Genomic DNA, 14,037 nt, shown 5'->3' on the forward strand with positions numbered 1-14,037 from the left:
GAAAGAGAGGGAAAAAATGGATAAGTATCAAGATCTGAAAATAGAAATAAGTAGGATACGGGATATGCCAGTGGAAATTGTACCCATAATCATAGGAACACTAGGCACGATCCCAAGATCCATGAAAAGGAATCTAGAAAAACTAGAGGCTGAAGTAGTTCCAGGACTCATGCAGAAGAGTGTGATCCTAGAAACGGCGCACATAGTGAGAAAAGTGATGGACTCCTAAGGAGGCAGGATGCAATCCGGAACCCACACTATAAATAACCACCCAGTCGAATTGGAGGACTGTGATAGAGCAAAAAAAATAAATAAATAAATAAATAAAATAATAATAATTATAATAATAATAATAATAATAATAAAAACCATGATACCTCTATTTTTGCCTTTCCACAAGTAAGTTTGTCATTTCAGTAACCTAGATTCCCATGACCCCACTTCCTTGCCTATAAGGCTCCTGCTGCTCCCCTAGTTCCTGCCTTGCTTTCAATGCATTCATTTGCAGTGGTTTCTGCTTTTCCCAAGGTGCTTACACCAGCAGTATCTTTACAAAAGAAAACCTTGGTATCTCAGAACTACACACTACTTCTGTCTGGTAGACAAAAGATTAATCAGTATGGGGACATTCAAGACCATAAATATATGCACATACATGACCGACGGAGTTACAATTAAATAAATACATACTTTAATGTCAATGAGTAATCCCTCTACAGGTCGATACGGCTGATGAATGATGAGATTGAATTGTAATTCTTGGGTAAGTTGAAGTTCATTGTTCAGAATTATCTCAGCAGCTTTCTTTTTATCTCCTTTCACATTGTGGACAAAGTCATTTATGGTGACATAAAACTCTTCAATTTTACATGCAAGGTAAACACAGGTGACTCTGAAAAGTAAAATAAAAAAAACCATGAATTGCATCAAAGATTCACAATACCAAGAGTTATGCCACATCTAGATAACAGCTAATAGTAGCTTCTTCATCATGAACTCACAAATTACCATTTTATAAACATATATGTAGTATCCATCAAGGGTACAGATGATTATACAATTCTTTTATTTACTTATTAAATTAAAATAGAAATTGAGACTTCAACTCAGCCCTCAAGAGGCTGGCAAACACAATATGAATATACACGAACTTACAAAATCTCCTTTGGGTGGTAATCCATCACTGAATTATATAAATAAAATCTTTTGAAATAATGTTGAGCTGTTGTCATGACAGACAATGGCATTTTGATGCGGGCATCTCTAGGATCTCGGAATCTCTTGCAAAACTCTTTCAGAGAATTCTCATAATAATGGACCTGTTTGAATACAAAAAAATACATCAAGCCAAATAGGAAGTTTGCTCTAGACAACAAAATATTTATGAGACACAAAAAGGGATTTTGACAAAGGAAAAATCTATTTCTGGGGGAAGACCTGTGTCGCCCAGTGAAATGTACCTATAGCTACTTTCTAGGTATAAATAAATGCTAAATATACCAGAGAAAAAAGCCATAGGAATGCCAGAGTTACTACCTCCAGCTCGCTCACCCTCATAGGGTGTCAGTATAGCACAGGGGCGAGTGGAAAGCCACTATCACAGATGTCTCCTCTCTCGAAATCCCCCTCTAGAGAGGTGGCCGTACAACGTTCTACCTTCCGCTCGCTACTACCACCTCAGCCAAGAACCCTCATTCCTGAAATAAGCACCCAAGCTTGCCAGCTAAAGGGTGGGGAAAAGGAAAAAAAGAGGGATGGGTTCACTGGGCGACACAGGTCTTCCCCTCCCAGAATAGATTTTTCCTTTGTCAAAAATCCCTTTTCTGGGCTCGACCTGTGTCGCCCAGTGAAATTAGTAACAGAGAATTGGCCATACAATCTTGGAAATAAAAAATGTAAACAAAATATATGAAATGGCAAAATAATCCTTTTAAAATTAATTGTTTTAATAACCAAGGTAAGGATAACAAATTACAAATGGTAAAAAGCATCTAATATGACCAAATCCATACTATCACTAGGAAAATGCAAACAGGTAATGAACATAAAAACAAACATTAATGAACTATGTACATGTACAGGAGTGGGTTGATGAGCAATCCTGTCGGAACAAAGGCAGAAAGGCAGGGATTACAAGCAAGGCAGTTAGATGAGAGAGAGTACCAAAAGATAATTAATAGCAAAATATAAAATACAGATTTAGAATTACATAACTAGGCCATATCAGGGGAGACAATGTTCCCTGCAGCCACTGCCGAATATTGAAGGGAACTCTAGAGCAGTGGCTCTTAACCTGGGGGGCGGGCGTCAGGAATTTCCAGGGGAGGCACGAACCCTATGGAAAAATTTAAAAAAAATTCTCAAATTATATTTTCGTTATTCTCTTAACAAGAGTGAGGAACTCATATTCAGAAGTTTATGAAAAAAATGCAAAAGTGTCGCAATATAACGTTACTTTCCTAGAGTCTACTACTCTAGTTAGTTGGCTCGTTGGGCTACCCATGTTTTGTAATTATTGACCTCCCTCCCTATCCCTCGAAACCCTTTCTCTTTCTTTCTCTTTTTTTCTTTTTTTTTCCTTTAAAATCTGGGAGGGTGAGGTTTTTTTTACTCACAGATGTAAGGGGGCCGTGAAACAGACAGGACCACTCTTAGAGGGGGGCGTGGTCATAAAAAAGGTTAAGAACCACTGCTCTAGAGTTTTTCAGATAGTGGTGTTTAAATACTGTCAGGGATTTCTAACCCGTATATTTTTTAAGATCCTTGAAGTTCATATGATGAAAATAATTAACTGAGGTAGCCACTGCCCGGATATCATGGACATGAGGGACTGAATCCCGGATTGGCTTGTTTAATAAAATGAAGAATTCGTTGCCTGATGGCCTTCAAGGAAATGGTTCCACCATTCTCTCTAATAAAAAAGAGGACCTGAAGACTTTTTAGAAGTTCTGCCCCAGATAAGATTTTAATGTAATAATAGGACATAATGATGGGTGTCCTGTGAAAGGAGAGACAATCTTCCATGGAGACCACCTGTTTTGTGGGTCTTCATTCTTTGCTAAGAATTTCCAATCTGGAGAGAGAGGCAGCACATCTCCTGACGTGAGGAAATCAATATGATTGATTGGTTTCTCTTAGAGAGAGCCGACAGTTTCAGATATTCTGGCGCCTGAGGCCAGACTCATTAAAAATAATGTTTTTCCTAGAGGGGTTATATATGAACATGATTCGTTATCAGTATCTGAAGCCGACCTCAGTACGTCATTTAAAAACCAGGAGACCGTGTGAGGGCGGTCTACCGGTCTCAGACGAGCACATGCCCTAAGGATAGACGAGAAGTACGCATGTTAAAATCAATATTGAAGCAAAACTGAGATATCTTCCTCAAGGCAGATTTAGTCGTAGTAATGGTACTAGCAGCTAGGTTTTTTTTTTTCCTTCTTTGAACAGAGTTCTAAAAATTGAAATTGTCAGATTTGTAGTCATCTTTGGACATCTGATTCTTTTAGAAAGATGGCTAGCTTCCTTACTGCTGATCATACTGCCTGAGTGCTGATTCTCTTTTGTCTGACTCCACGAACAGGGGTGTTTAGTGAGCAATACTAGCATCCTTCTGTGCCGCAAACTCATGAAGTCCATAAAGTTAGGGCAATCAGAAATTCTTGAGGAAGTCTTGACACAGTCCGAGTTTGTACTATTTGAGTCAGTTTTGGGTTGGGAATCTGTTCTGGGATGGAGTTTTTCAACTCTAGTAGAAGAGGAAACCAATTGCTCTTTGGCCAATTGGGTGCTACCAATGCTACCTGTCCTCTGAAAGATCTGAGTTTGAGTAGAACTTTCAGCAAGAGGTTTATTGGCGAAAATGGGTAATCTTCTGCCAATTGTTTCAGTCTATGTACATCGCATCTGTGGCTGTGAACCAGAGGATCCAGATTGGGAGCCACATAACACGGAAGTTTGTGATTGGATCTCCGTGGCGAACAGGTCAACCTGAAGGCCCGGGATTTGTTGGCAAATCCAACTGAATGATTTTGAGTCCAAGGACCACTCCGACTCCAGCAGAATTGTCATGGACAGTGAGTCTGCGATGACATTCCGTACTCCTGCCAGGTGAGTGGCTGACAGGTCCCAATGATGTTTCATTGCCAACGAAAAGATTGCAATCATCACATGATTTATTTGGCTCGACTTGGAGCCTCCTCTGTTTATGCAATAAACTATCACTACGCTGTCCGAGACTAGGCTGATATGAATGTTCCCGGCCCGGAGCTAGTCGTTTCAGGGTCAGAAAAATGGCCATTGCCTCTAGTACGTTGATGTGGAACTGGCGGAATGTTGTCGACCATGTTCCTTGAACCTTCTTGTACTGAGAGTAGCCCCCATCCGCTCAGAGAGGCGTCCGTGTGGGACTATCAGAGACGGCGGGGGAAATTGTAGTGGCACTGATTTGGAAAGACTCCGGACTTTTCCGTCCATGGGCGGAGTCTTTTCCCTAGTATTGGCGGAATCAAGGAGATTTTCTCTCTGAACTTGTTGTTGGCTCTTTTCCGCATACCCGATTAATATCCTTCAGTCTGGCTTTCAACAGAACATCTGTTATTGAAGCAAACTGAAGTGAACCAACGAGCCAGTCGTCTAGGTAAGCTACTAACATCACCCCTGAGCTCTTAGTTCCTGCCACTACTGTCTCTCCTAGTTTGGTGAATATTCTGGGCGCTATGTTGAGCCCGAATGGCATAACTCTGAATGAGTAAGCTTGTTTTCCTAGTTTGAAGCCTAGGTATAGAAAGAAGTTTCTTGCTATCGGTACATGATAGTAAGCGTCTGTAAGATCAATAGAGGTGGTGACGACCCAACGGGGAAGTAAGGTCCACACCTGCGAGACGGTTAGCATGAGGAACTTGTCGCATTGAATGTATGAGTTGAGAAGGGACAAGTCCAGAATCACTCTTCGTTTGTCCGAGTCCTTCTTCGGTACACTGAACAAACGTCCTTGAAATTTCAGGTGACTGACTTCTTTATTGCCTTCTTTGAGAAGGTCTTTGGCATAGTCTAGAAGGGGGTCTATCGTTGGAATCTGATGGGAAACTGACTGGTGGAGGAGGCCCTTTTTTCCATCTCCACCCCAGACCTTTCGATACAATACTGTGGGCCCACGTACTGAAGGTCCAATGGTCCCGGAAGAGGTAGTGTCTCCCGCCTACCTGCAGACTCACTGACTGGTTGAGGTCTTACTTCCTCTGCCTCCTCTGAAGCCTCTGCCTCTGAGAGAACTCTAGAGCCAGCTCTCTGCCGGTAAGCACCTCTTGCTCTGCTACCCCCTTGAGTGCCTATTATAGCCTCGAAACGCCCCCTCTGTGTTTCAAAGGAGGCGTTGAAGGCTGGGGAATAAGTCCCAAGGGCAAGCCGAACTCGGGGAGGGCTGTTGAGTCGGTTGACTGCAGAACAAACAGCTGTTGTGGTTGTGCCTTAGATGTCGAAGGCTTACTAATTTGGGAGACAGGAACTGCCTGTACCACTGCTTGAGGCTGAGAGGTCTGGAAAGGCTGATACTTCCTAGGCTTCTTCCTACTTTTGGCTTGTGGTCTGGGGGTCTCGAACTTCCTTTTGAAGGGAAGTCCCCAGCGGACATGAAGGTTTCTGTTAACCACGTCCTCAGGAAAGAGGTTGGCCCCCAGATCAACGCCTTTTATGAGCTTGTTAGGCTCATGCCTGATGGAGGCATTAGCAAAGACATGCTTCCTGCAGGCTCGTCTAGCCACTATGAAATCATACAGGTCCAATTGATAAGCCTGCAGCAGCGACTTCGTCAGGACCCGGAATAGAGGCTCCTCTGCATAGATAGAAGCTGTCAACTCTGCAGTGTTGACCGAGTTAATTGACCTGCTCAGCCTACATCTTGCTTCGAATTCCGCCTTTATCATGGTATCCGGAATTTTAGGCAAATGTTCACTGAATTGTGTTGGAGGCACACTCCGGGTCAAGTTTGCCCACTGTGAACATTGCCGGAGCTCCAACCCAACACTCCAGATCTCCGGGAAAGAGCAAAGAGGTAGCCTCAGTCTCTTTTAGCTGAGGCATGGTTTTATCCTCCATTCCGGCTTGCAGTGTCAATTCTGCGATCTTTGATGTGCAAGGTGTTGGGATGTTATCCGGCACTACGAACATGGTATAGCAACCTTTGTGAGGCGTTAACTTGGTGTTGATGCACTCCCATTCCATAAGGGTGCGGACCCATGCCGCCTGAGCCTGATCTCTAGGGTAAGATCACTGTCTCTTTCGGGACCTTGTCTACCCTAACCAATGCTTCCTCGGCTAGCCTAGTGTAGCCCAGGAGGGGGGGCCCGGCGGGAAGAACTCAACTGTAAGCCTGCCCTCTGAAAATGGAGCATGTAGAGCCAACCGCCATGGGTTGCTATTCTCAAATGGTGGGAGCTTGGATGTGTCCGGCACCACAAAAGACTGTGACGTGCTTCCGGACTAGATAAATCCATCCACCACCAATTCCTCCTGGGTTTGCAATCTTTAGGCCAGAGACAGGATGGACTGTCCAGATGTCTCTACACCCAAGGCGAGTTGAGTGGACATCGATTAAAGTCTCGAGTCCACTACTTCGCTCATCTTCTGCATGAGAGAGTGGCGAAAGCCTCCTGGTCGAAGCCGGACTCCGTTGGTCTGGCTTTAGAAGTCTTAGCTCTTGACCCTTTGGGTGGGGAGTAGCTTTGGCCGAGGAAAGTCGAAGGCTTAGGCCAATGACGACCTGGCGGAGCCTGCCGGAGAAGGCTTGGCTGGTCTAACCGCCTTGGCAGAGACTTCTTCTTCAAGGTTTTTCATCTTGGGGATTACTGAGCCCGACCTCGTCCCAAAGGTCATGGACTTCCCAGAGAAGCCCTGATAAAGAAGAAGGAGGAGGAGTTGGGCTGAAGGAGAGAACGTTAGCCCCACGATTACCTGCCTCACTTACCTCCCTACCTTCCTCCGGTCCTCGATGGCCATGGGCTCTCAAAGCAGGCTGATGGCCGCCACCTCCTCCGTCATATCATCACACAAGCCCTCTTGGTCCTCCAGAGGGGCTTGGGTCTCTTGGCGGATCTGCTCTATAATGGGAGCCGCTACTTCCGCCGCTACTGCTGCCGAAACCTTAGCGTTCGGGTAGAGGAGGAAACACATCTCCTCCGACAGCACGTAGGGTTGGTTGCGGATCCCACGTTCCTCCCAAACAACCCCCCCCCCCTACCCAGGCCTTAAGGGTCGTCAGCAAGGAGGCCTTGAGCGTCAGATCAACCTGTAAGAGATAATCAAATCAGGTTCCCCACAGTGTCGGGGACTTTTCCTCGTTATCTATAGTTTGACTTATGCGCCCACTCGATATGTGTAACATAGAAATTCAGTGTAACAATGAGGCGAGGATGCTACCTACCTGACTCATCTGTCACGTTTCCTAACGAAAGGGGGGGCCGTAACACACAACGTAGGCTTCTGGGTGCCAGACCAAGAGTCCAGTTGGATGGCGCAGCTGGCATGAGACCGCAGACCTCATGCCCATACGGCTTATAAGGACGGCTGGGCAGCCCACCTCCTGGCGAGCGAACCATCTGTAAGTTGGAAAGATACATGAGTATCGTCAAATAATGCGCCGGAGTTATTTCCGGCAGTATGTGTACACTTAAACTAGTTACTAAAGTTACTGGCTAAAGATAACATCAACTATAATCTTCAACTTACTTCTTATTAATAAAGCTCTGGATGTCTCCGCCTGCTCCGGAATCCATACTCTTGGGTATCGCCAAAGCTATAACCGGCGGAGTTGCCATATTACGAGCAGAACAGGGAAACAAGGCAAAGCCTAAGCCTGAGTCTGATCGCACCGGAGTAGAGTAGTAGTAATTCCCAACCAAGTGGAAGCACATTCTCTACGCCTAGTTCCGCCCCCCACCGGAGTGGGCAGCAGCAATAACATAGAATACGGAAAACAGCGGCGGGAACAACGGTACGTAGAACTCCAGTGTATACATCCTGGCGCATGTGATGGTAGACCACACTTCGCCAGAGTAAACACAGGCTTGGAGACATACCAAGAGAAGCTACATAAATTTTCTTAACATTGAGCTCTGAATGTCTCCGCCTGCTCCGGAATCCATTATCTCGTTATCACAAAAGTTATAACCGTGGGGTTGGCCTGATACGAGCAGAACAGGGAAAATAGGTAAAACCTAAGCCTGAATCTGATCGCACCAGAGAAGAGTAGCAGTTCCAAGTCAATTAGAAACGCATCTCTAAGCCTAGTTCCGGCCCCACTGCAGTGGGGAAGCAGCGATAACACTAGAGAATACGAAAACAGAGCGGCGGAACAGCGGTACGTAAACTCCGGCTATAGCCTCCTGGCGGGTGTGATGGTAGACCACCTCGCCGGAATAAACACAGGCCCGGAGACATACCAACAGAGATTACATAATCTATCAATCCCAAATATCCTCCGACTAATCCCCAAGACCGTGCTCTACGCTCTAGCTATTGTTCATCGGTAGGATTGCTTGGGCAGCAAGCTAACAAAGCAGCGCCGGAACGAGTCCGGGATGGGGGGGGTTGGTGTCTGGAGGAGAGTGGACGAGTCGTGATCGCCTGGCCACAGCAACCGATCAGTGAATACCACTTCTCGAGAAGCTGTTAACTAGCCTACTACTAATGGGGGCAGAAGACAGTAGGCCAACTGACACCCTAAAGGGAGCAATGGCCAAGGCTACACTCAACAAAATTAATTCATAAATAATTGATGAGGAATTATTGGAAGTACTGACGAAAAAGGGGGGAGAAAAGAAAACCGCAACCCAACTAAGATCCCAGCCTAACCCTCCGAAATCGGTACAGATCTGGTCAGGTAGGCTAAAATGGCTCCTATAAGGATGTCACTAAGAGGACACGTAGAACCTAACTCAACCCTCCAAAATCGAAGTACCGATCTGGTCAGGTAAGAAAGGCCTAGCCCCTACATACGTAACAAGAGAGGAACTCTCTAGTCCTGGGCCACCCTCCAAGCAAACATATCTGCCTGGTCAGGTTGGCGGTACTAGGAGCCACTAAGGGTGGTGGGATATACTCAACCTGCCTAGCCCACCCTCCAAACCTAGCCTAGGTCTGGTCGGATAGGCTAGGGTAGGTCATCATGAAGAACTCCCAACCTCATCAAATATAGCAATACAAGATTATAATAAAAAACTAAACTAGAACCATACATGCATGAGCACCGCGAATGAATGAGGAATCTTCACCTCTTAAAACTAAAACTGGCGTACGCTAGGCTAGCCTAGGACACCTAAACCACAATACTCGCACATAACGTAGTATGAAGCATATCACCAAATGCACGTAAGGGAACCAACTTGCTCCTGAGTGACTGATGATAATGAAAAAGGCCTTTATAATAGGCTAATAACATAGGGATCAAACCGTAATAAACAAGGCTCTCAGTATTCGTCAGGAGCAAGACGGTAAAATATACGAAAACAGTAGCCTATACATCGAAGTGCTAAACGTGAACAAAATTACACAGCGAAATAAAATTCTGATATAACAGTGCACGCGGCCAACCATGCATCCAAAATGGCTGACTCGGAAGAGCGTCATGCCGGCTCCCATGAACAAGTGTCTTAAAAATAAGGGCAAAATATTGGATGCATCATTTGCCCCATCATGCTCAAAAACAATAAATGGAATGCTCAACTTAGATGAAGAAGCTTCTTGTGAAGGGAAGACATGATGCTTCGCAAAAAACACTTCCTGGAAACAGCAAAAACGCCTGGAAGTAGGCGCAGAAGGTGGGAGCGGCGATCCTTCCCCGAGGTCGTTGTGCTGACGGATCAGTGCAATAACCTCCGAAAACGACCACTGGATTTCGGGAGTAACTGCGTCCTGTGGAGTAGGACCATCAAGTCCCAATCCTCCAGCAAGAACACCTCCCGAGATCCTCCTCCTTCAGGAGGAAGAACCGCAAGACCCCTCCTGGTCTCCTCTGGCCACTTGCGCATACGATCTGGTCGGTCCTAAGACCGTGCCAGGCTCGTAGGGCGTAGTGGTTGGACCGTGAGGAGCGCGCTCCCCACGATCACTCCGGTTTACCTCGCTCTTCCCGGTGTAACCCAAGGAAGTTGAAGAGATCGGAGAGAAAGACCTGACGCTCCCCCCTTGCCCACCGGCAGAACCGGTGTGTTTTGGGGGGTTGCAGGCGATCGTCAACCCACGGTGGCCATCGAGCTGTAGGCCTGGTTGCGCGGCTCTTTGGGGAGAGCGGCTGACCGAGAAACACGGCTCCGGTCACAAGCATCAGAGGAGCTGGCTGCAGGTCCTCCTACCCACCTGGTCCCGGTGGGAGCGGAGTCAGGGGACCTCTTTGTTGCCTCCACCCGCGCCGGTCTGGGACCGTCGCATCAACCCTGGGTACCCGCGGATCGCTACGAGAGCGATCGCTGGTCTGGCGGGAGTCACCTGAGCGACTCTCACCAGTCTTCCGCTCCATGCCTCCGTCCTGGCGCCGAGCAAACTCGAAAGCCTGAGCCTTGGCTGCACGGTCACCCCGCGGGATACCGCACACGCACCGGTACCTCTCGCGAACAAGAGGCCGAGACGGAACCTGATGTAGCGGCGGAGACCCTAGCACCAGGTGAGGAGGTACCGGTGTTAGCCAGTGCCCCTCTGGTACCTGTTCTTCTTCCTTGCAAAAGGAGAGACGGGCACCCCGCTCCTTCACCAGCGGAAGACCCCCGTCACACCGGAGTGAGACGGGCCCTTAAAAGCTCCCGAAGAGACTTCTTAGGAGGGAGGAGGCGGCCTTCTTCTTCCTCGGCTGTGAAGCCTTGGAAGTCGAAGGGGAAGAGGCGGCAGCAGACGACGACGACACCTTCCTCTTCTTCGGCAGCTTCCTCAGGACAGTCGTCAGGTCCTCCATCCAGGACGGAGCCGGGGCAATTGCCGAAGCAACATGGCCCGGCTGCACCTGTCCGCAAGGACCCGCGACTGGAGCAGCAACACCAGAGGCAGGAACGATGTCGGCAGGGGTTGGTCCAGGTACGGCAGGAACGGCAGGTATGGCAGGAGGCGGGGCAGCGGCGGGCCAGCGACATCCTGGGTACTGGCGGCAGGTCCAAAGCGAGCTCTTGTGGCACCGAAGTCGGGGGCTGAGGCGAGAGCAGCGAACCCGGGCGGTGGAGTCACGACCCTCCTCGGAATACCTGGAGGCGGTGCCTGGACAGCAGCTGAAGGTACTACCATGGTTACAAGTCGAGTGTACACCAGGTGAGGAGGGGCGGCATACCCAGGGGTCGAGACGGTGGTGGTAGTGATGCAGCAGCCCCCGAACACTCGGTGTCCCCTGGAGACCCAATGAGAACCAAACCTGGCCTAGGTCGCCACCCGCGGTAGGCACACCTGAGGAAGCAAAGGTCGGGTTAGTAGGGGGGGTTCCCCCTCGCCCGGGGGACAAGTCCCACCCCGAGCAAACAAAAGACCCAAGTACAACTGAATGTCGGGGTATCTTGCCCCCTCCTCCTCGCTCGGAATGGATCAGGCGAAGGAGGAGCGAGAACACCCCCCCCCCACCCCCACCTCCCCAAAGGGGAAGGAGCATACGCGGGAGTTGAGATGGAGGGAGGAAAGAAGACGACGTGTCCGAGACCAGGGGAGTAGCCGGAAAACTTTCCGATGACTCCCTGGAAGGCTTACGTCGCTTCCTCCTCCCCTCAAATCGCGCGTTCCCACTGCTCCTCCGACCACACACAACAAAATATCACAGGGCTCGGTGCGAGAGCATTCGCGCACCTGACACCGAACACATAGATCATGAGGGTAAACTTCAGGAAAGGAGCGGAAGGCCCCACACTTACAGCCCTCCACACCAGGGCATCTGCGGCTGATGGGGGGCGTGGGGAACTCTCCAGCTCACGAGAATCCATAATTAAATGAAAATACAAAAGTCACAAGTATTTACAGGATTTTCACACAAATACACTAGCAAGAGAAGGCAAACCAAAGTTTGAAGTACGAAGCATGCGACGATGGTGGGCAGAGAGAAGTGGAGAACACGTCCGTCACCCAGCGTGGACGAAAGCAAAGTGATTTCTTTACTCCCAGTCGAGCGTGCGCTGACTGTCGGACAAGTAGTTAACTACCGAACTCCTTGTTCGAAGCTTACGACCGGTTCCAGCTGCCACAAGTTACATTCCTATTGTTAAAGGACCGATGGTTTGTATTACGTATCAAACAATATTATTTTCTTCATGTTCCACAGTAAACTGAATACATGGGTGTTTTACTATTCAAGTAATCATGGAACCGCTGTATGTGACTTAGATACATGAAAACCAAAAATGTGTCATCAACATACCAGTGATAAATGATTGGTTTAAACTCTAAGGGACAATCATCAAGCCATTGTTTTTCATGAAACAAAGAAATATATTGGCCAATGGGGCTGAAAGTGGAGATCCCATGGCAAAACCCTCAAATTGTTTGTAGTGCAAATTATTGAATACAATTGTGGTTATCGTTTATGCATATGTTCAGAAGCATTTTAAAAGCATTTCTTGAAATATGCTCACTTGTTCAATGTACTTGTAAATAGAGTTTAAAAATATATCAATCATTTCCTTGATACGAACGTTTGTGAAAAGGGAGGTGATGTCAGAGCTTGTTGGCACTGCACCTTTGGGTAGTGCAAAAATTCCATCTAAAAATACTTATAACTGCCAAATACCCAGTACCAATAAACTAAAATGCTTATAAATGTCTATTTTAACATTTCACTGCTTACTTGTGAAATAAGTTTGCACTTGAGCATCATGAATATAAAATCTCATCATACAGGAACCTTCAACAATAAACTATTGCAACATGAGCTAGATGAAAAGACCTACCATTTGCCTCTCCTCTTCAACATTCAAGAAGTGTGAACCTCGTTGTGCACCCTGAAAAAGAACAAGAAAATGTATCTGCATGAAAATCTAATCCATACATTTATACCACATCAATAAAGCATATTAAGCAATGAAAAAAATTTTTTTTTAAATAAAATGAACTTTTTCTTATAAACAAACATGCTACCCTACAACAGCCTATGTATGCAATAGAGGAATCTCCAGACACTCAACAGAGGATGTCTCCCTTTCCACCTGTATGTGTATATAAGTGTGAGCATATGTGTGTATGCATCAGGCCACTGACCTCACAAGGTTCATGTATGTCTGCGTGTGTGTGTGTATTGCGGTTTCCTGAGTCCCTTCAACATGGAGGCGCAGGGAGGAGGGAAATTCCCTTAGGAAAATGACAATTTTCTAAGACAATTTGTATTTTTCATAGCTACAAACTTGAAGGCCTTAACAATAAGATAATATCTAGTGCCTAGCTGGAGCCGGTTAAAAACAGATGAAAGCAAGGAATATTGTGATATCTGGCAACGCATGCGTAGATCGGTGTGAAGAGTGGTCAAGGACCACCCACTTACACCACTGCATCAGTCTTTCCCAACTCAGGATGTCTTGACACACAGAGGGGCGGCTAGAGGTGGGCAGTATAATGTTAAGACCTCAGGTTTGTAGCTATGAAAAATACAAATTGTCTAAGAAAATTTGTCATTAATTCATACGCGTACAAACCTTCGGTCTTAACAATAGACTCATACTTGGAGGGAGGTGCAAGACATCCTAAACCAGCTGGGGGCCTACCCACCAGTCCAGCTTCCAGAAGAAATGACGTTCTGGAGAGGGACTGAAGCCTGTTGAGAAGCTAGATAAATTTATATCTTACCACTCAGACCGTGAGTGATGTACAATGACATATGGGAGAACCATTGTATAGGGAACCAAAGAGAAACTTTGACTGTCCATTAGCAAACCAATAAACCAGGGTTGTGTACTACTCCCAACTCCTCCTTGCCAAGGAGTGGAGCATATGCTACCGAATAGAGGGTTAGTATTTGTATATTAAGCGACCACACTATCAGTCTTCTTCTTCCCAGCTGGTTCCCATTTTTATATGGGTCGCTGTTTC

The 14,037-nt window shown here is 46.8% G+C and overlaps 1 protein-coding gene across 2 annotated transcripts in view; it reads right to left on the reverse strand.

Moving 5' to 3' along the window:
* Window positions 1-14,037, reverse strand: part of LOC135216774 (cyclin-H-like) — a 123,411-nt gene that overhangs the window by 72,754 nt on the left and 36,620 nt on the right. For both annotated transcript variants that reach the window (XM_064252257.1, XM_064252256.1), the window contains exons 3-5: window positions 12,906-12,956; window positions 1,156-1,319; window positions 691-892 (exon numbers count right to left, since the gene is read on the reverse strand). In XM_064252257.1, coding sequence (XP_064108327.1) covers window positions 691-892; window positions 1,156-1,319; window positions 12,906-12,956 — 417 coding nt within the window. The remainder of the gene's footprint in view (window positions 1-690; window positions 893-1,155; window positions 1,320-12,905; window positions 12,957-14,037) is intronic.

The sequence above is a fragment of the Macrobrachium nipponense genome, chromosome 6 (genome assembly GCF_015104395.2).
Source record: "Macrobrachium nipponense isolate FS-2020 chromosome 6, ASM1510439v2, whole genome shotgun sequence".
Taxonomy (NCBI): Eukaryota; Metazoa; Arthropoda; class Malacostraca; order Decapoda; family Palaemonidae; genus Macrobrachium; species Macrobrachium nipponense.